General features: G+C 39.5%; 1 protein-coding gene across 1 annotated transcript; it reads right to left on the reverse strand.

The window, feature by feature from the left end:
- Positions 1 to 350: 350 nt before the first annotated feature.
- Positions 351 to 25,722, reverse strand: PLG (plasminogen). The gene is made up of 19 exons (XM_054818851.1): positions 25,584 to 25,722; positions 22,169 to 22,304; positions 19,685 to 19,791; positions 15,134 to 15,248; positions 14,142 to 14,281; positions 13,436 to 13,556; positions 13,195 to 13,313; positions 12,083 to 12,245; positions 11,353 to 11,483; positions 10,421 to 10,586; positions 9,520 to 9,689; positions 8,466 to 8,614; positions 7,211 to 7,304; positions 5,534 to 5,654; positions 4,725 to 4,799; positions 4,215 to 4,355; positions 2,963 to 3,069; positions 1,931 to 2,076; positions 351 to 1,022 (listed from the first exon to the last, which is right to left on the reverse strand). The coding sequence occupies exons 1-19, from the start codon at positions 25,630 to 25,632 to the stop codon at positions 861 to 863; spliced, it is 2,412 nt and encodes an 803-aa protein (XP_054674826.1). The 5' UTR covers positions 25,633 to 25,722; the 3' UTR covers positions 351 to 860.

The following is a 25,722-nucleotide window of genomic DNA, read 5'->3' on the forward strand; positions in this document are numbered from 1 at the left end:
GGAAAGCATCTCTAAAGGTCTAAGCTTTCACTTCCTATAAACACAGGTGTGTGTACATCATTTTCTTTTAGAGAAGAAAAATGTACATGTAATGGTTATATAGCGATATAAAGTTATATAGTGAAACAGGATGGGTACTATGGACAACAAGATTTTATAATACATTAAACACAGTCACTACTTGCTGTAAGGATTGACAGTTATTTCTCTATCTTCACTATGGACTAACTTTAGGGCGAGGCTATTTTTTAGTCACTGTTTTATATCTCTGATGCAATATTTTTATTTTTGCTGACACACAGATTTCCATGACAATAAAAAATATGAAAATACAAACCAAATGTGTTTGCTTTTTTTTTTTCATCTTGTGTATTTAATGCTAGCGGACAAAACTTCACATGCATATAAGACTTGTACAGTGAGATTCTTCTTTGGGTTGTATCATTAAATTGGTAAGAGGCTCAGACAACTCATAGAAAATGAGAAGTATTCTCCTTTCTTCATTTTTTAGAAGCACAATATCTTGGGAAAGTCAACCTTATAAGAAAAAGTCATTGTAGAGCCCAATATAAGATTGAAACTCAGATGTCCAGTTACAGTCGAGGTTGGGATTTTTGACACATATTTCAGAGGTGGGTAAGTCTATTGTCAAACATAGCAAACCATAGAACATATAGAAAGAGGGTAACACACTGTCAGTTGGGTTTCTTGGCAATAACTGTTAATTTATAGCAATTTAAAATGGATGATCATATTTATTTTACTTTCTTATGAATGATTGTAGCTTTAATATTGCACTTGGAATCTTGTATTTCTATCGTGCATACTGTTTTCCAGGAGAGGGCAGTCCATACCCAGGATCAGTTGGTTTCCATTATATTCTTAATCCAAGGAATATAATTGGAAACTCGAACGTAAACACCAGGTTTCATGGGTTGGGCACAGCCAAGACCCCAAGAGGTGACTCCATGTTGGACAAACTTATCTTGGTCCAGACAGACTAGAGGTCCTCCACTGTCCCCCTAAACAGAGAAAGAATAGGATGACTCCTTCATGGACAGCCCCATGTGCAAGAGTGGCCTTCTCACAGGAGGCACAGAAACAGAAGTACCTCTTGCACGTGAGGAGCACACAAGTTATAAGAAAACATTGGTGCTCTATCTGGAGAATAGTTCTCTATGCATGTTATTGAACACTGTTGTGAGCTCGTATCTTCCCATGATCCAAGTATTATATTTATTTTTGAAGTAAGGGGGTTTGGTAAGAAAGAATCTGATTGCCCTTAGTAACTTAAACTGTGCTTCCTCCCCCAGTCTCTTCTCTGAGGTCTTACGGCTTCCTGTTGTTGCTAGATGAGCCGAGACCAGGTGAATGCATGCATTCAAGCCATGTGTCTCAAGACATGAGTGCACACCCCTCAATGGCCTGCTTGCCCATCACGGTGCTTGTATTCTCCTTTCTTCATTTGTTAGAACCACAATATCTTGGGAAAGTCAACCTTATAAGGCCCTTGGTATGCCTGATGACAGACTCCACTGCATTGTTCCTTGACTGCTAACTGAGCTCTCTCAGGTTGTTAACTGAGCTAGCTTGAGCGTTGGAGCTAGTCTAGCTAAGGCAAGCAAAGTGGTCTGGGAAAAAAGTATCAGACCATTAGTCATTCTAAATTGGCTTTCATACGTGGCTTGGGCAGCCATGTATTAACGTGTGCTTTGTAGTTCAGGATTATCTGAAAAATTACCTGCCCTACTTCCTAGGAGCAGACAAGGGAGCAAGGGAAGAGGAGAATCCATGCGCATCTTTTAGCTTGTATGTCACGTGATGTAGCAACATCCAAAGGCTAATTCTGAGCCTCTAAAGCCCAGAAAGCAAAGCACTATTTGATCTGAATGTGCTTACGACCAACTCTGATGCTCACAGACTTCCTTACCTGGCAGCTATCTGTGCCACCATGAATATTCCCAGCACAGAGCTCGTGTTTTTTGACTCTACCATTCAAAAATTCAGGACGGTTGCATATTTTATTCTCAATTACAGGGAAACCAGTTTCCTTTAAGTAGCCATCACCACCAGTTCCTTTGTAAATAAAAACAAAACAAAGACACAATAAATGACAAAGGTAAATGAACATCTTCACAAAACAACCATTAAGATATGGATAAGCAGTAAAATAAGCATAATGTTTATGCACTATGCCTAAACTTTCCATGCATAATATGAAATGATACCAAAATCAGTAATCATTATCAGTATCATGGTACTTATCATCCTCTACCACCCATCAAAATCCATGCTGCACTGATTGACCTTCCTGCTCCCACAGTACATCCATATGGATCCAGTACCCACTGATATTTGTGGGAGTCATTCCCAAGTCATTTTATTTCTCTGTATCTGAGTTTTCTTCTCTGTGGAAGAAAAGAGGTAGGAAGTAAACAGTCAAAAGTAGCATGATGGGCAGAAGCAAGAAGGCAGAGAAGGTACTGATGCCTTTCTCAACCAAGACAGAGTGGGAGGTTTTGCAAATGAGCATTATGTTTATATTTGTGTGAGATCTTCTGAACCAGGCTGATTGGGAGAAAAAAATGAGCAAACTCACCTTCATGGGATTAAGATATAGCCTAAATCCAGAAAATCTTTCCTTCTGACTGCGTAAAAGCCCGCGTTGGGGAAAAGCAGAGTGGACTGAGAGGTAAGAGCTAACAGCTCCTTAGGTCTGATTCTCCTCTTTTAGTATTGGTTTAGGGGGGTTCAGTTTACATGGCTTTGAGTCATTTGGGAGAATGTAAATCAGAGTTAGACAGGTAGGAAAGAATGGCAGTACCAGAAGATGAATTTTGATGAAATAGGTATGCATGCAAGCTTGTGTGGGGTGCTTTTGGCACAAAGAGAATACGCTTTGGATACAAATATATACCAATCTCCAAACATAGAGCTTTCAGATGTGTTAACACTGTCTCACCTTTTGTATCCCCCCAGCCTGTCACATAGCACTCCTCTCTTCCTCCTAACACCGCATTTTCTTTTGGCAAACAAACTGGGATTACATGATTATTGATGATTGCTGGGCTGAAAGAAACAAACAAGAGACTCATACAGGAACAATCATTAACACATTTATCACTGATACCATCTTCAGGTTTCTAAAAAGTTTTTCTATACAGCCAGCCTTTTTTCTTTGAAATTCTGACCTTCAGGTAAAGGTTTTTTCTGATGTACAAAACCGCTTTTTGCTTTAGGCTCTAATCCCTCAGAATGTCATACACAAAAGGAAAAGATCTGAAATGGAGAACAGTTAGAGGCTGTTGATACTAAAATTACTAACATAAATCCAAGAGAATGCTTTGACTTGGGTTAATGTATAGCCAACAAAACCTAATTACAAAGCTGCTTATGGGTATGAATTAGTGGCATTTAACACATGGGTGTTAACTTGCTCTGTGTGCATCCAGTCTGACTACTTATAAATCACTTTCAAACTGGACACTTAGCACACAGCAGAACCCAAGTCAGCCTGACTTGCCTTTGGGTGCAGCCAAGGCTAGGCTCAATTAAGAAGCCACATTAATTGTGCTGACCCTGCATCTGTTTTGGACCTGCATCGCAGCCACGGAAATCAAAGCACAAGCACCATATGTCCACATCTGCTTGCAGCTGTATGGACGTATTCCTTTTGACTGCACAGTGCCTTGGTGAGTTTCAGATGAATGGAAACAGATGCAAGAAGGCCGATACTGGGTATTGCATCAAACGTGCATACTGTTTGCCTGCACACTGGACAGACCTGCTGGAAGAAGAAATCTCCCCACCACAGCATGGAAAGAGTGTGGGATGACATTATGCCAATACTGCAGCTTTCAAACCTCATTACCTTATCATGTAGAAACACAGACCGAAAGCTCCTCTAGGCATTACTCCTCCTACTCTGCTGCCACTGCCTCACCTCTCAGCAGCTGGCACCCAGTGCACTGCCAGCCCCAGTCACTGTCCCTAGCCCTCCTCCCCTCCCAAGGCAGCCCTTTCCCTTTCTGAAGCCCTGCAGCTGAATCCCCTTGGTTTCCACTGGAGCTTCTGCAGAACGGGAAGAAAGAGACGGTCTTAAATCACTGACTGAACACAGTGAGTACAGAAACATATATTTCTACAACACCAGCAACCACTATTTAGTCAACTTGTCCCATCAGAACGAAGGAACACTTCAGGTGAAAGGGTACCTGCTCAGTTTTAGCAGAGCAATGTCCGCCCTGTGTGGCTCCTTGAACAATTTCTCAACATCTCGTTTTTGCACTGATGCCTCTGATGCTCTTTCTCTGTGTAATCCAAGGTATACTTTATATGCAGATGGCCGTGAGGTCCTATTGGAAATGATTGCACATAGTGAGCTGATGAACACACATCCAGGATTTAGACCACTTAGAATGTTATTGGGCACCTTGTTCTGTCAAAGCCAGAAAAATAATGCTAGCTTTGGCATCAACTTAATTTCTTAATCCCTTATTATGGCACATGAAATCAAGTTGGCAAAAGTTATCACTGTCATTCTTTGTTCCTTCAGTCAAAACTCTGCTTTAATGAATGATGAATAGACTTGGCTCAATTCTCAGCTGTTTGCAAACTGAGTCAAGAGACAGCTTAGGTTGGTTATTGGGTCCATTTTGTTTCTCCTCTGATTTTCTATCATCTAGTGTAAGAAAATGCTGGCGCAGGCTCTAACAGATACTTACTTTTCTAAGCAGTGGGCAGCAGTAAGAACCCATTGAGGGTCTATCAGAGTTCCCCCACAGAAATGCAGGCCAAAACTGTAATAGAGGAGAAAGGCATGACATGGTCATTGGTTTAAGGTGTTGAAGTTCATTCTGCTGTAGTTCATCAGGTAATCTTTCTAACTTGTATGCCTTTACAAACTAAAGACATTATTCTGCATTTTCATTAAGAATCAACATTTTACTTTCCTTGAACGATATTTCTTATAATGATGGTAGTGTTGAGTTGACATTTTTATAAGGCCTTGTATGAAAGCACCTAGATCTTTGTTCTTAACCAGTATTTCTATGACTGGAAAACCTTATGTACAGTGATGTATACCGTTTTAAATATTCTGGCTTTTATCTAGCTCTGATCACAGTCAGAAGGCTCTGCAACTGGCCTTGATTCTTAGTTTTGCTAATAACTTTGCGAGTAGGATCAAATGCTTACATGGAAGGACCAATCAAGATCTGTACTAACCATACTTCAAACTGTTGCTTCTACTCATAGGAAACTGATTCTACCATAAGATATAGTGACAGATTTAAAGTCATTCTGCCTTTTAGTGAAAGAGGTTTTGAAATTAGTGGTTGTATTGATTCTATAGGTATTTATCACAAAACAGAGTATTCTTGGTTGTCTAAATGACCTTCTTTAACATTAGCACATATAATACTACTTTTAAATTAAAATCAAGTTTAGAATGCTGCACCCATGTACTATAACATCCTACGACAGGCAAAGTTTCCTTGCACGTAAAGTCTAATGTAATGGGGAACGGCCATACCTTGTCCGGAGACTGATTTGCCAGGGCCAGGAGTGTGGATGTGAAATACATCCAGCAACAATCCTTTGAGCACACAGCTTTGGTCTGAACTTGGCTTTTCCACACTCATACTGAGCAGGAGCTACAGAATAAGAAAAAAAAAAATCACTAGAAGGAACTTTAGCATATTCGCTATACATTCACTATGCACTCAGAAAACTAAAAGTTGAACCTGTTACATTTGTCACTTCAGCTTTTGAATCTCTGCAGGCAATTATATACCATGCACCACCTATATTTTGTTACGTTACTTTCATCTGAAACTCTTAAAAATGCCTGGCAATTTTTTTTCACATACACTTCTCAGTGGTCAGCAAGTTACGCATGAATAGACCTACACTCAGATAGAAAAAAAACCAAAACAAAACCAAAAACAGAAGGGGAAGGAGAAGGAAACAGAAAGAAAAAAAAATATCCAAACATCTTTAAGTGTACTCTTACAGATGCCAGCAATGCAAAAGCTGCACTGGCAGCTGTTTTCAAACTGATCTTGGTGGTACAGCACATGAAATTCAATCACTGTCTCTGTGGAACAAAATTTTGTCCTCTCTTATCTCAGGATCATTTGGTACCTCAGATGTTTCTGAGTTATTAAAATAGGCTAGCTCTTATGTAGCCAGGGGAAACTGACTCTTATCAACACAGAATTTAGAATTTGTTGTCAGCAAAAGTAACTAACTGATGAAATTAAAGGCAAAAGCCACATTTTCTCTGTTCTTTAGCTGAACAATTGAACAACAACAACAAAACCAAAAACTTTAAAAAGAAATTGGATCTTCAAAATGAATTCAATAACCACGTGAAAGTGCCACTTCCCCGCAAGAGTCCTAGCCCAACACTTTCAATGCACTAGTATTTTTACTGTTATAGTATGCACATGTTATAGAACATCTTTCTTTTTCTTGTTTGCTCCATTTTGGGGTTTTGATCTGAGCATATTTTCTGCTGCTCACAGCTCAGAGGATAGAGCAGCAAGAAAGTCACCCTTTTTTTTGAGTGGGAACTACCTCTCTTCCTGGCATAGCTTTTGCTGTTGATGGACATGAAAGGACTTGAAACCAAATTGTTGCAAAACGTTATCATTGTACACTTTGTTGCACCACCTCATTCAGAGTACTGAATGGCTTGATTACTAGTAACAAAGACAATGACATTTGGTTAAATATTTAGGGCCAGATGCACTTTCCAGACATCTGAGACGGTACAATAGCAGAGAAAGGCAAATCTGTTTTATATCCAGGACAGAAACAGCCACATGAGCAAGGGGTGCAAACATTTTGCTGGGATAAAGGCATCCCTTGTTCAGCCTGGCCGCACACAGAGTTATGCCAGGTGACCAGGCAGGAGCAGGGGAAATTTCAGCAGGATTAGCCCTATTTTGAAATACATAGCAAAACCCCTGTGAGCTTCAGTGGGCTCCAGGTACATGTTGTGCAGGGTCTGGGGCTTCTAAGGAATAAGCACCATTCTTAAGACTTCAGACACAGATTTTGAGCATTACTTCCCCACAGCCTTAATTTCCAATCTAAAGCTATCGCACTGTCTTAGACCAGTCTTTCAGATTAATCACTGAATGTCCTCCAGTTGGTGTAAAAGGTTACGGGAAAGGGAGACACTAGACTTTAAAGGAATAATTACGGCACTTGGGAATGTCACAGTACTCCCAGGCTTTTCTTGGGTCTGTTGTGTAGCACCAAGGTCCATTCACATCTCCATCAGGATTCCTGCAATACTGTAACAAAGAATAAAGACACCAGCTATTAACCAGGGGACAAAAATGCCTACTGATGCATTGTTTCAAAATAAAATAAAATTAAATTTGGGAAATATATTTTACTTCCTTACTAAGAAGTGATTTCCAATTCCTTTTTTTTTCATTTTTTTTCTTTTTCATTTTTCTATTTTCTCTGTGAGCTTAGAAAAAAGATAATAAAAAAGAAAGATCTTCAACTGTCTTCAGACAGTAAGCTTCGCTAGTGCAAGCTTGGACATCTGAGCTCTCAGAACGTAGGAGATCTTGACCTAGGATGGGATTTTCTAAAGCACTAGTCTGTCTACTGCTGCTTCCACTGCAGTTAGTAGGAGCAGTAGGGTCAGCCCTGAGGTCTTTTCACAGCAATTCTGGTTGCATGACGCCGGGGCAAATGGGTATTGTGTAAGCTGCTCTTGCACAGCTTGGTGATGCTGATGAGTCCCAGAGTCAGGGGTGCAGTGTTCACATTGACATGTTCAAACTGGCCACATCAAACAAGCTCTTTATATCACATATGGAGATTGCCACAAACCAGGCAAGTATTGTATATGGGATGTTACAAGTCCAGAGAACTAGTGATGGAGTACATGTGTAAGGACTAGGGAGATGAAGGTTAGAGATGGAGAATGACTTACAGGATGGGTCAGATGCACGTATATCCTTGTACGATGGGCTGCAGCAGAAGTTGGAGGGCTGGAGGGGGAATTAGTAGAGGATGGGGGCTGCAATCCATCAGCTACATGTCTCAAGGAACTTGCACTGTCCATTGGATCCCTCACCATCTCACCCATCACTGTTACTTCTGAAAGCTATGACCCCAGGTGCTCTTTCTGGCAGAGGAGGCAGAGATGATGCCCACAGACCAACTCCAGTTAGTCCTCAGTAGTGAGGAGGAGTAAATGCCCATTTTAAGTCCCTTGGCTGTGCTGCAGAAGCATTTAACAGAGCTTCTGGGCATCCGTGTCCCCCACAGAAGTACAGACTGCTCATGTTCACAAGAATTAGCATGATCAGGTTCTTGGATTGAACTGATGAAAATAAATTAATTTACAAAGTCCTGGCATGAAATGTTTGCTGAGGGACCATGAAGAAGATGGGAGAAGCTCAATGACAGCACGTATTAAATGAACAGCTGCTTACATTTTTATCCAGGTGTGCTTCTGGATGAGTCATGGGAGTAAAATAGTCATGGCTATGAGGTCTCTGAGAACTCCACTCTTGACAAGTCCTGCCCCTTCCAGTTTTTGCTACTGTGCCACGATAGTCTTTACCATTACCGTTAATGCAATCTGTGAAGATAGAGGAAAAGGAAATGGCTGTTAGTTGTGAGCTATTGAGCCACGTCAGTACTTGATAGTGGTGAAGCAGAAATAAATGTGAGGAAATACTACTACGACTTACACTTCCTACATAATATATATACAAGGAAAGAAGGACAACATAGTGTCAATGATGGCTAACAATCACATTTTAATTTCCTTGCATTTTAAACATTTTCTTCATGATCATGAAAGTCATAAATCAAAGAAGCTTAGATTCAGTTGACCCCTCATGACTCCAGAAGCCACGACTACAAAGACCATCCACTCATAAAGTCTTTTCCTTACACTGATGTCTGTCCAATGCCACATTTTACAGTAGGTAAAATGCAGTAGCACACATTCAGCCAAAATTATTAGCCTTATAATGAGAAGAACATGTCATAGCAAATAAATGAAAGCTGCAGCACTCGAACCATCTACTGCATAAGAAAGTTGCATCTGAACTGAATTAAAAAAGCCAGCTGTCTTCTAGTGGGAAATGGAGCCCTGGAAATGTGAATGTATGGCACAGGAAAAGACTTTTTTTGAACAGTTGCCAGCAAAATGCCATCGCCTCTATATTTGCTGTCATTGCTAGTAGTCCTCCCACAGTAGTGTGGAGACTACTAGCCATCTCTTTCCTTGTGTTTCTAATATTGCCAGATGTAGTAGATAAAAGATGTGATATTAATCTAAAATCAAATACAGAAACCATGCTATAGACTTCTGCAAAAAAGTTCAGAAAATGAAGAGAGTAGATACAGTATTATATTAAATTCTATAATTAACTAGAGTTTCCTGTATTTCATCCTCATTAAATTCTTGATGATGTTTCCATTAAAAAAAGCTTGCTGGTTCTGAGCTTTTCTGGAGGAAATGGAAAGTATTCTCACCAGGATTTGGTTCCAGTGTTGTCTGAGGAGGTTTTGGTAAAGCATGACTTGATACATGGTCATCACACCTCTTCAGGTTGCAATACTCCCATCTCACACCGGGGTCAGTGGTGTAGCACCATGGGTGGATATCGGCATCTGGGTTTCTGCAATAATTCTGCTTCAGGTCCCTACAAATGTAAGCATATTATATTCCCATCCATGCCACTGCTCTGAGGAGAACTTGAAAGAACATTTTAGAAAGCAGGTCTGCTACAGAGTTAGCATATATCATTTATCATGTACAGTGTGCGACAGAAATCCTTTTTCCAGCATAAAGAAATCAAGGAACATATGCAGAATATTTAAATATGTCAAATACTTATTCACTGATTAATGCTCATAGTAGAATACCATTTACAAATCCAAATAAGTAAAGGCACACATGTATATTAACGGTATAATTCTTTTCACTTTTTCAATTACATTAATAGCTTTTAAGAAGAAATCACTTTTTGCATTTTGGAATAAATAAATAGTAAATATCAGGAATAAAAAAATAACCCATCCCTTCCTCAAAGCTCTAATGAATTGCAGACTAGGAAGCAAAGACTTAAACTCATGAATAAGCTCATGTATAGAAACAGTTCCTTTCAGTATAAGGGAAAATTTATAACTCTTAATTCCTTTAGAGGCAGTGTAGAAGCACACAATTAGTCTAAAGCATAACAGCAACAACTGTGGTTTGTTTCAAGATGAGTTCAACAGAAAATGTTTCCACGTTAAAAAAAAAGGGATTCTTTTTATCAAGAGCACTCCTTTCTCAGCTTTAAAATCATTGTTGTATAAAGATGATGCAAATCAAAATGAGTTCCTGAATGGTCATTGTCCAATGAAACACGGAAATGGGAAATACACATACGCATTTGGGAACTGCTCTGCTGTTTTATTGTGTCGGTGCGGTGACATTGAGCTCCAGGCTTGACATTTCTTTCCCGTGCGAGTGAAAGAAGCAGTGCCGCGGTAAGTCACACCATTGCCTTGATAGCACTCCTCAGTAATTTGAGCCTGCTCAGGCACATCAACAGCTGTAGTGAATAACAGAAACCAGTCCCTTGCATCTTAATACTTTCATATTTATACATGAGCACAGAAAGCCAACAGAAAACAACAAGCCAGAGTATTTCACTGACCGCCACAGCACGCTCTCCGTAACAGAATCCTTCTCAGACTGTAGATCAAAAGGAAGATTTCCAAAAACGTTTGTAAAAATTTAATGTTACTCTAGATTAAAAGCACTTGTACATCAATTTTACTGTCATGCATGGGGATTTATCTCAGCTAACAATCCAAATAGTTCACATATGGATCAAAACTTCTCCAGGGTAAGGGAATGTCTGTGGCTTTGCCACAGATGTGTGTGTGGAACAAGCCTGCCTTGTGTAAGGAGAATTTTCTTTTGGTTGCTTTTTATGTACTCTTGGTTCAGTACTCTTAAATTATCTTAGGTTTTGCTTTGGATTCAGTTTTTCAGGATCTGGCATGTAAAGCTAATTAATTTGTCTATGGAGCATTTAAAAATTTAGACATGGAGGGAACCAGGACTTGGCAAAAGGAAAAGACCTCTGTTACTGCAGTTTTTCCTGAGCTGGGTCAGTAGGTAACTTAAAACCTTCTGCACTTATCCACCAGACGGAACGTACCAGCCTGGGATCCACACTAGGGTCAGGAGTTTAACTGATACATGTGAATACTGAGAGTTGCAGCAATAATACAACTGAGTGGAGCCACCAAAGATTTTTCAAAATAAACCACAATGACCTTTCACTTCCAGATGTCTCCTGCTGTTCTTACCAGGGGCCTCTGGCTCTGTCCCATCACAGGAGGGGATGGTGCAATATTCCCACCGTGCAGTTCTGTTGGTGGTGTAACACCATGGCACCTTCTCACCATCAGGATTTCTACAGTAGTTTTCCTCTAGGCTCCTGAAAAAGAAAACTTGTCTAAGAAAAGGCTCTCATGGAAGCCTAGTAAAGGTTGTGAACAATAGAATGTACCTTGCTGCCTAGTTTACTGTTGTATTTACTGGTGGGTAACTACTGCTGTCATTTACTGATGTCATTTACTAGATGAATAGTTGCAGTGCTATTGGCATTTTGGATGTGCTAAACCAGACGCCTGCCAGACTGATGGATGAACTAAGAGACTGTATTTAATGTAGTACTTTGAGGCCAAGAGCAGCACAGCAGAAACATAGGGTGAAATAATCTAGCCCCAAGCAAATATTATAATTGTAACTTTCTTAATCCACATTGCTTCACCTGAGCAATAATACAGTAAAAAAATGAAGAGGGAAAAAATCAATCAAGCAGAGCTTGAAAGTCAGAAGATGAGACACTAGTAACCAAGAACAAAGAAATGAATAATAAAAAAAAAAAGTGCAAAAAATTTGAAATGACAGAATCCAGCAGGTGATGAATGCTAGTGTAACTGAAGAACTTCGCAATACAGTTGAAGAAAAATGAAGTGATTCTGTGCCTTGGTACTTTTAATGGACACTGAATAATGGTGAGGTTTCACATACTTGCAGGGATAGTTTTCAGGAGTGCGAGCATGTCTGTGAGGAGATTGGGAACTCCAGTGCTGACAGGTATTTCCCGATTCAGTAACAGATATCGTGCCTCGATAGTCTTCTCCTCTTCCTGATAGACACTGACGTCCTGGTGCAGGAACTGGTGGGGGCGTTGCTATTACAGAAAAAGGAACTGAAATTAAGAAGTGCCTTCTAGACATAGTAAAAAAAACAACCAAACAAAAAACCCACAACATTTTGAGCTTTATAATTAAGTGGTCTTTTTAGCTTTCTTTGCAGGTAAGATTTAAAGACCAAAATGTTTAGAAAGTCCAAAAGGTAGAGAAAAGATCTAAAAATATCTTAACTTTTCTGTCTTCCATTTTAACATCTTCACAAGCAGTCAGACTGCCAGAAGGGCATTTGCATCTGCCCCTTTACAGCAGCCAGGATACAACACAGCCAAGCGCTAGCAGCCCCATCAGAACCAGAACAAAGCTGGAAAGTGAGCAAGTGGTAATACTGTGAAAAAAACTGGGGTGAAAGTGGCAGGCCCATCAGTGATAAGCACAGGTACAGGGACAGACATAAAAGACGTACTCTAACTGGTGAGAGCTAGAGAGAGCAAGGATGAGGACTGCTGAGAAGCCCCAAGGGAAAGAATGGTGGCAAGGACAGGCCTTTAGGGGAAAAGGAAACTGAAAAGCTGGAGAACTGAATTGGAAAAGCAAATCAAAAGCCAAAAAATTTTCAGGAAGAGCAAATCAAAAGCCGATTTTCAGGAAGAGTGAAACATCAAGAAGAAGAACATCAGAAGAAACGTCAGAACCACTGAAATGCTTTGTCATGGAAAAACACATCAAGGAAGGGAGATGTGCTCCAGCCAAAACCATTAGAAATGCCTATGACAGAAATGTCTAGCTTCAAAAGAGCTATCACAGGTTCATTTCAAGGTTATTTATTATTTTCTTTGAGATAAAAGTCAGCAGTCTTTTATTCTTTTTTTTTAATCTTTGGGTCCTCTTCTATTTGTTTTGTCTCCTTGAACCATCCTGAATGGAAGCTGTCTAGATGTCTTTGTGTCTAGATATCTTTGTGTCTAGAATTCTAGAAGTCAGACTCACCGCAACGAGGAATGTCACAATATTCCCAGCGTTTAGTCAGGCTGGTAGTGAAACACCAGGGCCGAGGTTCACCATCTGGATTACGGCAATAATTCATCTTCAGATCCTTCTCTGGAAAACTGAACAAGAAAAATAATTTTTAAAAAATGTCACTAATGGCTGTAACAATTATCTTGTCTAGGGCAGGGTGGTCTTCAGGCCACCATTGATGATAAACAACCCATCACAGAGTCTGACTCACTTTTCCGGGAGGTATCCGTGAGAGTGAGGGTGCTGGGAGTCCCAGCGCTGGCACTCAAGCCCGGACACTGTTGTCGCAACTACTCCATGGTAGTTTTCTCCACTGCAGTGCATGCACTCCACTGTAGGAGCAAGGCAGAATGAGGACAAGAGAGACAGAAAGTCCCTGAAGAACTGGTCCATAACCACTCATATTCATCTCACATGAAGCTCAAGAGCCTGATCAGAGCACAAGGCTGAAGGACAGTCCTTTTTTGGCAAAGTAAAAGTTTATTTTTCTTGGAAAGATGACTTCAACTAGTTGATTACATTTATAGTATTCCATTTAAAAAAACCCCAGCGTTATAGACTATTTTTTAAAGAGGTAAATTAAAACTACTAAGCTATAATTGAAAATCTATGCCTTGATGCTGTCACGTTTTATTGACTTTTCCACTAGCAATTGTCATTTGGTTCAATTCTAGGATTATGATATGTGAATATGCTCATGTACCATTTTTTTATCTAGGGGAAAAAAAAGACTTTGTATAGCTGTTTTGGGGGTATTTTGATACCTTCCTATTTGGTGTTGAAAATGTCTGGAAAGTTTCAGGTTGAACTAAACTCAAGTTTGGAATAAATACTCTAAAAATAAAAGTATCTGAATAACTTCACATTCTTGAAAACATCTTCCAAAAAGGGAAAGAAATTGGTATATGTATCCTGACCTTCACACTCTGGGATGTTACAGTAATCAAATCTGGTAGCAGGATCTGTTGTGTAACACCAAGGTCCCTTTTCATCGTTATCGGGATTTCTGCAGTAGTTTTCCTCCAGTCCCGCTTTGGGAAATTTTTCAGGTGTGAAACTGGAACAGAATTTAAATGGGATTAGGGAATAAGGAAAGTGTCCCTATTGTTCAGCTGAGGACACTAAAAATGAAATCTTTATCTGAGGACCATTTTGTAGATGTTGTTCATTAGAAGTCTCCTAATTGTTACTGTGTGCCATTGCTGAAGAGTTAGAAGTGCCATAGCTATAGACTTCAGGAAATATGGTGTCTCTAAGGCCAATCATGTCTTTAATACTTGCATTTACTCCAGCTATTCAGTTTCCAGTAATTTTTGCTCGGCTGAGGTACCACATAGCATGTAGAGAAAAGTCTCCTATGGGACCTGTTCCCTGGGAGACGTAATGAGAAGATATTTGCTGAAATGTGAGAGTGCTCTGTAACTTGAATGCTATGCCTTCTCAATAGGGGATTTCTAAATAAACCCAGTTGGGTGTTTTTCATTAAATACAAGAAATACTGCCCTGTTAATTGTCTGTGGATTCACTGATAAAATTACGTACTTCTATCTCATCTGCTGCGTGTTATACCTTTAGCCAAGAGAAGAAGTTCTTGCCCTGGTGAAATTAATGGAAAATTCTTATTTCAGCAGAACCAGGTGCTTTACTGTCTAGTGTTTTGTTCATGTAAGCACCACAAAATTTGAATGCAACTGCCAAGACCGACAATGTCCCTATTGATCATATAGCCCTAATTGCAGGTCTCTGAGTTACAACTCAGATTAGACAATTATGTTATTCTAGATAAGTGCAGAAAAATATTTTTTAAGACTTTGAACACCAAACAAATTGCTTATAAGACTACTTGGCACATATAAATGGCTTAGCAAAATTTCAGAAAAACATATAAACATATACGAAGAAGTCTTACTTTGGTTTATGGGGGGCATTATCAACCCACTTCTGGCATGGCACACCTTTCTGAGTTTTGGCTTCTGTTCCTCTGTAATCCGCCCCATTTCCCTTCTTGCATTCTAGAAGATAAACTGAAATAATATGTACTTAATTAATCAGTATCATGACATGTCCATTAGATTTTAGCACATACAAAATCCATTTTCATACTAATATATTTAAATACATTTGGTCATATTTTGACTTCCTTATGCTGTCAAAAATAGACAGTTCATGTTGTAAAAACATACTAGTTATCTGATGTCTAAGTTGAATTAATTAGCATTAAAAAATGTACAAAGTCAAAAACTTCCAAACCAGAATTCCAGAGAAATAGGTGTAACATAACCCACTTCTTTTAAGAACATGCTGTAGTAGATTTAAATAATAAAATATGCTTTTAACATTTAAATATGCACTATAACAAAATAGAAACACATTCTATTTTCATTGCCTCCTATGATGTTGTTATAGTTATGCACAATAATTGAAATCAAACTTTAAAAGAGAGCCACCTGAATTCCGCTGAAGAAGACAGCAGGACAGAATCACACATAGCATTTTGCTGGTTTAAACAAGCAATTTTTAAAAAATTCATATAAATGCGGATGACATTATTCCATTAAAGTTCACCATGTGATGAACAAGATTTAATTAATTGATGATATGCTAAAACAATGACTCTCTGCTGTACAAGATAAAATGGATAGTTGGTTGAAGGTGGATATTATGTGTGCTTTTGTACTCTCAGATTTTGGAACATAATAGTACCTTCATGAAAAAAAGAAAAAAAAAAAGAGTGAAAGAATTAGCTGTGAAATCCTGTCTTTATGTAAGTCAAGGGGAATTTTAATGCTGAATAAACCTGGGATTTGTAATGGTAACCGTAAAAAACATTAAATTGTTTTAAATTATTAATCATTAAATTAAATGAGAACTGAAAGCTCAACGGTGTCATTTTTTCCCCAGGCGTATGAAGCAACCATAACCCCATTGCAGCCTTTAAGATCTTCCTAGAAGGACTGAACAGTCACCTTTCCCAGCCAGAGCTGGTGACTGCGAGGGGACAGCAGGCTTGCAAGGGGCGATTCTGCCAAGGCACGGCTGAAGGAACTCAGATCTTGGCATGTTCCCTCAGAGCTTCTATATCTGCAGTTTAGGACAGTCACTGTCAGGCAACATGCCTTCTGGCTTGGAAAACTAAGCAGGAAACTCATTTAACGTATCTCTATGCACAGGGCATATTTCATCAGCCAGTTCCTCCTTTCTAGCTGCAATGAAGCAATCTTTTAGGTTGTGACCTGGCTTGTCTCAATGTCTTTAAGTAGTGTCCAAATCAGATATTTGTGGAGACCCAGTTTTGCAGCAGCTTTTCTCTGCATCCAAGTTATGCCAAAGCTGACATACAAGCAGAAGATTGACATAAATCTGGAGAAATAATGCCATTTTACACAGATCTGTCTTGTCAAGAGTGAAAAGAACTAATATTTGAATCTGAAATAAGGTCCAGCTCTTCTATGGGCCAATACGTAGTTTAGATCAGGATTTATAGATGTACCTTCAGGCGCGTCTTTATTTCGGTTGGGCAATTTTACTCTAGAAACTTTAGCTGGAAGCCATTTCGAACCCTCAAACAATTTTGCAATAAATTAACATTAAGAACCTCAATAACTGAACATTGAATCAGTCAAGTGCTGACTCTTTTTGTTTGCGTAAACTTTTGACCGTTTATATAACCTCTAGGGTTTTTTCTGTCCAATGACAAATAGCTAACTTTGATCCCCAAACTCAACCCATGTCTCTTGGGTTAACTATTTACAAACAGATATATGGATAACAATTCCCAAATGCTAACTTTAATTCTTATTACTTTTTCTATAAGCCAAAGAAGGTTAACTTTCTTTTTTATAGCACATAATATAGAAAAAATACTTTTTAAAACTGTGAATTTTACACCAATTGTCACTCTTGTCGTTGAACACAATGATAAAGAGCAATTATGTCTCATCAAGTAATTGCTTCAACTGAAAAAAATAATGTCGGTTTCAGTAACAGTATTTCGAAAGCATCTGGGAATGTGAAAAGAATTTCCTTGAAGTGTCAGGACAGCAGCAGCCGCTGGAGGCAGTGATGTGATCTGCCTAGGTAAAAGCTACTTTTTCCATTCTGTTCTGTAACAACAGATTAAATGCCTGTTATCATGAGAATGGACACGTAATTATTTTAGACTCTCTGCAAATGAAGAGATGAGCAACAGAGAAACCACCTGACATATACAGAATAGGCTGCATTTTTTATGTTCCTGATACCTAGGTCCATCTTTTGTTTTCTGTAGGGAGATGCGCAACTTTCTGACATTTCAGTTATGTAAAACTACAGTTTTACACATCTTTACTGATGGAGTCCTCTTTTTCAAGAAACTAAAAACCATGCCCATGACCTCAAAAGGCTTAAAGGATGCAGTAACAAATCCTCACTGAATATTGCAGGAGTCCCTCATCCAGGCTCTAACCTCAGCAAATCCAAGGGATGTCTCAAAAATAAACCAGAATCACTGGGTCCTGATCACAGTACTGAAGCAAAACCAGTAAGGATTATTTACATGTAAGTTATTTGTTCAGGCTTTAAACTTTGTTACTTGCCAGTTGATCCATTCAGTTTTCCTTCTACAATAGGAACTCCAGATTTCTTAGCACTATTTAATCATGATTTAGGGAAATTCCTACCAGCTTCTGGATATAATAAAAATATCTTATGTTCAAAACCTTAAATTACCTATCAGTTATAAATACAAAAAAAGGCAGCTGGTTGCAGGCTTCAGAAAACACCAGGCTGAAAAAGACCCTCAGTGGTCTTTGGTCCAAACCCTCATAAAAAGCACAGCCAGCTTCTGAGCTGGATGAGGCTGCTCAGAGCTTTGTCCAGTCAACATCTGCAAGGGTGGAGGATCCACAGCCTCCCTGGGCAATGTGGTCCAGCGCTTACCCACCCTCTCTGTGAAAAATTATTTTCCTTATATCCACAATGTCTGAAAAAAATCTCATTTGGCTGCTCAGCTGCAATCCAGCTAAAGCAATTGAACTACTACATAAAATCTTCTTGCAGGTGCTATACATACAGCATTATCTTATCCTACAAATCTTCACAGGTTAACAAAGGAGTAAGGATGCAGCTTTCTGGAGCTCATTGGTATTTACAGTCTAGTCATTGTGATTCTTGACTTTTGGTTAGAAACTGGCCTATTGAAACTACTGCATGATTTGCAGCAGCTGAGAACCTGGTTCATTTTCCCTTTTCATGCACCTTTCTTTGTTGAAGGAGACCAACTTCTTGGTAGATACTATAGTTTCCAATTTCTGAATATTCTCAAAGGCATTAATATTTTTTAAAAAGTTATAAGTCAGCAAATGATGAAAGGCAACGTTCACCAAGTCATTTAGTAGAGAACAGTAGTAATTCTATTCAAAGTTTACCATCTTACATCTGAATGATCACTAAGGAGATCTCTTCTCCCTTGTGTATTACTAAAGTCAGAGAACAACGCAATGAAACTTATGTTACATTAAAAAATAAACACATTCCTTCTTTCCTTTATATAGCGAGAGCTCCGTGCTTGGTTATGTAATTCAAAAATAGTCTTAAAACCCAGTCATTTGTCTGCATCTGGCATAAGGTGATAGATTTTTAAAAGAGATGATAAAAAAGTGGATAGTTGCCATTTCTTAAAGACAGACTTCCTATTTTCAGAAAGAATAGGAGATCAAATACACTTCAGTCAAATAATCCTCATCTGTGGCAAAAATAGTCAGAAATAAAGCTTGTACAAAAGGAAAATACAAAAAGTCACTATGTCAATTAATTATACTGTAAAAATATAGAATAGGATAAAAGTTTCACCAAATTCATTAACTGAAGAGTACAAACACACACAATAATATACAAATACTATAAAAACAGATAATTTTTATCTGAAGCATAGTTAACACTAATACTTCTGATAACATGTACAACTGCAAGAAAGTTGATTTGAGTCCCACTCAAGTAAACTGTGAATTTTCTTTAGTGATACAAATGAAATTATTTGGTAGTTTCCATCAGTTTTCATGTGGGCAAAGTCTGTCTCAGAAACCATTGCCAGCACAAGTAGCTCCTCCTAGTACCCTCAGCAGAGATAGAGAAGATGCAGCTGTATGTTATTGGCTGGTTTAAAAGGAGAGGAGAGAAGGGACCCTCAAGCATCTCCATTACTCCCAGCACCTTCTGCGCTCCCCAAGCAACAGTGCTCTTTTCTGCCTGTGGACCCTACGGTTTAGGAAGCAGGAAAGATGCTGGAGCACTAATCTGGGAAAAAAATTGGAACCACTGCTATACGAGCAGTGTGGCAAAAACCCGGCCACTACCCACATACCCACCACCTTCCCACTTCATCTGACCCAGTGAAGGCTTAGCCCCCATTTACTATAGGATTATGTGAGCCTCATTGGAAATCATATCTCAGTGAAATAATATATAAAAGACATAGACATACTTCTTTTTTCGTAAAGAACTGCATTGGTTCTTCTGAATATCACTGCTGATTTGGTGTTCTCAGCCAATGTTAAACACTGTTGGTCTTTACTGGTGAATAAGAAGGCCCTGTTGAAATGAAGAGGAGAGAGCAAGATAAGAAACAATAGCTGAATGTGTGCATTATTTTCCTGAACACCTTTTCTAGTGTTCAGTTTTAAGTTTAGCAAGCACTGCACTTCAATGATATTTAAGATTGGGTTAGGTTATGTTTCACAAATCAGTGAGTATTGCAGGTCCCAATTTCAGTGGTGGACTTTGACTTCTAAGTCTTCATACCAAACTTAGGTTGAAAGGGAGCTACATGAACAAATTATGAGAAAGGATAAAAAGGAAAGTTTATAATGTGCCAGAGACCCCAGAGAACATGACGAAGAGGATATATGCACAAGGGAACTTGACCTTATTTCAAAAAAATTAGTGGTCATTCAAGAAGCGAGACATTTTGCAGTATTCAGCAGTTACCAAGAAATAGGTAAAACATAACAAGCCAGGACCTTAAATTGCCCTATGATAACTGTTCTGAGTCATCATACATGAAGCAATGTAAGCACTTTGGAAAACACTGCCATTTGTCTTTTCAGCAAGTGCCTAGGCTCTAAGACTGCAAAACTGGAGCAGATGGTGTAACGTTTACAATAGCATCCAAGAAAAACTGCTGACAGGCTAAGTAATTCTACAGCTGGCTTTTCTGAACCAAAAAGAGAGCAATAGAAACATGGCATTCAGTGGGTAGGTGTATACCAGTAAAGGAAACACTGACAAAGCCCATTCTGTAGCCCTGCAACCAACTGGCATGGGCCAGGTGTGCCTGTACTTGTAAATTCACACAGTCCCTCCCCAAAGGAGAGGGATCACATCTGGACTCACTGCTGGCAACCATGTCTATAAGCTGTCTGGGGAGTGATGGTTGTCCTGGGTCAAAACTATGCTGGGGACTGTTCTCCCCCATCCAGGCTCAACTCTCAGTAATGTTAAATGTATAAGTAGGGATGTAGCTAATGAGCATGGTCCAACACAGTGCTGAGATGGGATAACAAGTCTGAAGTATTGATCTGAACTCATTGGTCTGAAGCACTAACATGAGGGTGCTGCAGTGCTGGCGTGGTCTTAAAGCTCTGCCTAGTATTTACCTTTCTTCCTCCAGATGCTTCTCTGCCAAATAGCATAATTAATTAGGGAGGCAAGGACAAAACACCCTGACGTTATTGCAAATGTCAATGGTAGGCTGAGACCCGAGGCAGAGGCTAAGGAACGATACTGTATATGAATATGCCTCAAAAGGGAATGATAATCCTCTACAAACTGTAAATATATAATCTGAATATACAGACCTGCCCTCTCTGCCTTTCTCCCTACCCTCCTGAGCCAAGGGCAACTGAAGCTCTGCCCTCTCTTTGTGGTTTTCAGGGAGAGGAGTCAGATAAAAGGGAATGGGTGGTACTTCACACAGTCAGCAAACTCCTGTCATGCTTCAGGGTTACACCTCTTTAAAATGTCTCATTTTCCCTTTTGATTTAAACCACCAAGGTATAAAACACATTTAAAAAATCAGCATCAGGGCATCCCTGCCTTGAATAAGCGCCTGATGGAGAGCGAAGTGCTGGAAACAGCCCTGCAGACGGTCAGTCTGCTGAGTTCAAAAAGGTATGCTGCAGAAGCGGTAGGTCAAGAGCTCATGAAGATGAGAAGAGAAAACCTCCCTGCCTCAGGTGTGAGGACTGCCTCCCGCCGCAGTAACGGCTATCTCTCCTCGTGACTCCTGCTGCCTGCTGTACTGCTGAAGCTCAATGGGCTCTGAGGCTTTGGCGCAGGGGGCTCAGAAGCCTGAGGCTCAAAGCAATAGGCTCCCCTGAGGCAGAAGCCTGAGCGAAGGACTCATCAACATCTTTCATCTTTTCGAGCCTCTTGGGCCTGGTTAAATGCAAGTGCAGAGAGAGAGCTTGACTGGAAATAGGGTTTAGGATCATTAAGGTTTAGATGGCCATCTTTTTCTCAAAGTAAATAGAAGTTACATATACCCAAATTCTAGTAAAATTCAAAATAATGGATGTATCTGCAAGACAATAGGTAATGCAATGGACATAAGCAATGCCACTATTGCTGTCCTACATTTCCAAGCAATTAGTTATCACTTGTTATTGCAAAAGGCATGCAAGAGTCGTGATAAAACCATATCAAGTTGTTTTTCAATGTGCCACGCTGTGCATCAAGATACCATCACGTTTTCCAATAAAAATTCAACATAATTATCTTAATTTCTTATTTCAGCTTTCTTCATCCATATGTCCCAGGCATTCTGTTTCTATACATCTTTTGTTTTTCCAGCAAACCTCAAACACACATACTCCTAAGAAATCCTTCAAAAGTTCAGACTGCTGATAAATAAGGCAGACTGCTCCATCATCTGCAATGAAAGATATACATGAGAACCAGTGGAAATTACCTGCAAGTAAATGTAGTTTCAGTTTCACATCGCTCCGCACATTCTTCTTTACTATTTGTCCTATAAATTTGCTTCTTTGGGTTGAGCAGCCAAGCTCCCTCTGTTCTCACATAGCTGTCTAGTATGTTTCCTTGCACTAAAAGGAAAGAGAGACAAAGACGTAAAAATGCGAATGCTGGTATGATTTATTTCAAACTTTCATGTTAAATTCTTTGTCACCTAGTTGAGTAACATCATCATTTAATTAGTGGAATAATTGGGTTAATGGTGACAAAATATGGGTGAATGTAGCCTTCCTAATATGGTAAAGGGTAGCATCACTGAAAACCCAGTCTAAGGTAGGACAGAGAAGTGGCTTGAGCAGTGCTTTGCATGATTCTGAAAGTCATAACAAGTAACACAAAGCTCGTGTATAAAGTGATGGGATCAGAGAAGACGACCAAAGGAGCAAGAAAAAGTGAGGCGTTTCAGAAGAAAATGTTGGTCACCCATACTTTTGAGAAAGTGGAGAAATGGGACTCAGGAAGGACATGAAACAATGATTCTCCGTTGCTGATATCTACCCACATGGAACAACTTCCATTTTATCAGCCACCCCATAGCTGCCTCTTTGCAAATGCTCTTGCTCTTGCAAGAAACAAGCCATCCTCAATCACTGGAGCTATCACTGTGCTCATGTTCAGTTTATAATTTTTGTAATAACTCTGTATTGAACTTAATAATCGAGGTAGCAGATGATGCCCTCCATTGCTGTGAGATAACACAAGACATTAAACTGGTGAATAAATTCACCTAACAACCTCTGGGCTACGGATACATGTGAAATATAGAGGATGCTAAATATTACAGCGATGTTTAGTAGTAAACAGCAAAAACGTTCAAGTACAATCCTTGTAAAGGACTTTGCCATTTTGTATTTTCTTTTACAGCTATGCAATCTCTGAATACTTAGCTATAGTTCACAGAACTGTGACTTTCATGACTTCCAGCTGCAGGGTCACAGAGTTGTACGAGTCCTGTGATTTTTACAATTTCCGTATCAGATGAGCGTATGACATTTGGCTCTGGGAGTTACCTGTTCTGCATGGTTTCAAACCCAGACAGAGAGCTGGCCCATGGTCTTTGCAACACATCCCAGTCCTGCTCTGTGCCCTGTTTTTGTGCCTTGCTTTACGCAATTGATGAATAAAAGGCATTTTGGGCATGAACCAGACCCTGGCTTCCCCCTCATAAGTGACAGACATGTTGAAGAGAGGGACTTCTTCTTTCTTCGTCTTTTTCTGACACTTCTCTTTCTCGTCCATGCCCAATGCCAGCAGGAGGGACAGAAAGCAGCCTCGTCCCACTCAGACCCACAGCCTGTGACCGGGGACCCCACCGGGATGTTCAGTGAAATGTCTTTCAGGCTGAGGAAGGCAACTACTCATCCCTTTCCTGAGGAACTCTCTTTTGTAGTGTGAAGCAGGCTCATGTGCCTCCTGGTACAGCTGAGTTCCTTCACTTGAGTGCTAGCTCAGCCTGCAGTTGAGTATTTTCTTTAAGATAATTTTGCACCTACAAGATGGAACTGGCCAAATAGGCACAAAAAAGCCAAATTATACCGTTGCAAACCCAGAGAAGTTACTGGAGGTGTTCTCCTGCATGTAGATTAAGGAAGAGTTTGGCCCCAAGGGTTGACAGTTTAACAGTATGCATGAAAGAAAAGGATAGCTGCTAAAAAAAAAAAAAAAAAAAAGTGGAAAAGGATACAATAAAATTTCATGTGGCAGGCACAGGAATCACTGATTCCACTATTTATTCAAAACAAAAATGATATTAAGAAGAAATGAGTTTTGAGAGAAAACATTAAACTAGGTTAAAATAATATCATAGGGATGCTGCAATGCTCTCCACAAGGACAAAATGTACAAGTAAAGAACTCTTATTATGGCACAGCTTCCATGCAACCTTAATTCTGTTCTGTTTTGACACTTTGCAATAATATTGTAATTACAATTACAGCATTTCATTTTTAAAATATTGACAGGGTCATAATTGACTTGGGTGATAAAAATATTTTTTTCTCTTTTCTGTTATAGTTGCTTGGCAGGGCATAATACTTTAAGAAAAAAATGAAAATACATGCAAGATGAATAAAAATGCAGTAAATTTTCTTGCTATGATTTTTACTAAGTCTATGGAATTTTTCAGTGTTAGAAAGATGTATTACTGCCATATTCAGAAATGCAAATATTTACACCATTTTATAAAAGATTTGCAAACAAAAGAAGCATATTGCAGACAAGAGCCCAATTCCTATATTTTCCTCCCCCATATAAAATTCTTACTTATTTGAGAAGTGCATTTGAATTGAATGAGGCTGTTCTGCAAAAACAAAGCTTAGAAACTAGAATTTAAATTAAGATGATAATTCTTAATATTAAATAATATCTAGAATTTTTTTATGTTGGGACATTTCTCTAATATTTCTAGCTAAAATCTACCCATACATTTTTCTAACCGTTACCTTTTTTATATTTTAAAACTAAATATATAAAAGGTTTGTGTATTTTATTGGGGTTTTTTTATGTGTTGGCACACTCATAACTATATTTTTAACTGCAATCACAACAGGCTGTGTAGTTATACAGAAGGTCTGAAAGAAGATATGCCATCTGAATCCCATAGTTCGTTGAAGTTTAAAGTTTTCCAGACAGAGAATATTTATTAGAAATTTCTGTAAGAGTTACAATCTACTAAACCCAAAAAGATACATGTAAAAAGCCTTACTCAGTTCTTGTGTGTGACAAATTATTTTGTACTACCTTCCACAAAAAATAGACTTCCAGCACCAAAAAACCAACGCTGACCAGACTTTAGCCTCCCTAACACATGGAACGAATAATTTCCTGTTAAGATTGTGACTATGAAAAAGACTGAAACTCTAGTGTGTACAACAATTTTTCCTCTTCTTTGTGGTTTGTTTTTTCACAATGCATTTACAAATTCTAAAACAATCAAAATAAGGAACACAGTACTTGGCAGCAACAGAGAAAAGAAACAACCCTAGGATAAAAGCCTGCAGGAACCAGAGACAGCCGTCTCCCTGACTGCTACGGGTTTTGCAGCAGGCCTTGGGCCGGCTTTCCCAGGGTGCCCCCATGCCTGGCCATGAGGCAAGTTTGCAGGGAGCCATTAGTTCCCCACGCAGACACCAAGGCGGTCGCTCTTCTGGTGTCTCTAACGAACACGACGCTGGAGCAACCACGGCCCTCGCTTTGTTCAACAGCAACTCTCGCTGGCCAGCAAGCCCCAAATCCCTCGTCGTCCAGGTAAGTGGCGACACAGAGACTTGGGGACCTACCTTCACCAAGTGGAGCCTGCAAGCGTTTGGCCCCCGTCTCCCCTAGGCAAGCGGAAGGCAAAGGACTCTTACCTGAGCCGAGCAAGAAAAGAAAGAGAAAGGCGGCTTTGCTAATCCCCATTTTGGCCCAGCTGGAGGGTGCTGGAAGTTGTGTGTGTCGGTGCACAAAGTTTTATTGACTCGCACTGGAGTGAGGCAGCATCAAACAAAC

This window comes from Grus americana, chromosome 3 (genome assembly GCF_028858705.1).
Source record: "Grus americana isolate bGruAme1 chromosome 3, bGruAme1.mat, whole genome shotgun sequence".
Taxonomy (NCBI): Eukaryota; Metazoa; Chordata; class Aves; order Gruiformes; family Gruidae; genus Grus; species Grus americana.

Excerpts from the sequence above, each read along its gene's own strand:
- PLG (XM_054818851.1), bottom strand. The coding sequence starts at position 25,632 with ATGGGGATTAGCAAAGCCGCCTTTCTCTTTCTTTTCTTGCTCGGCTCA. Across the intron at positions 10,587-11,352 it reads GACAGAGCCAGAGGCCCCTG|CTGTTGATGTGCCTGAGCAG; the intron begins GTAAGAACAGCA and ends TATTCACTACAG. Across the intron at positions 9,690-10,420 it reads GCAGAGCAGTTCCCAAATGC|GGACCTGAAGCAGAATTATT; the intron begins GTATGTGTATTT and ends TTACATTTGTAG.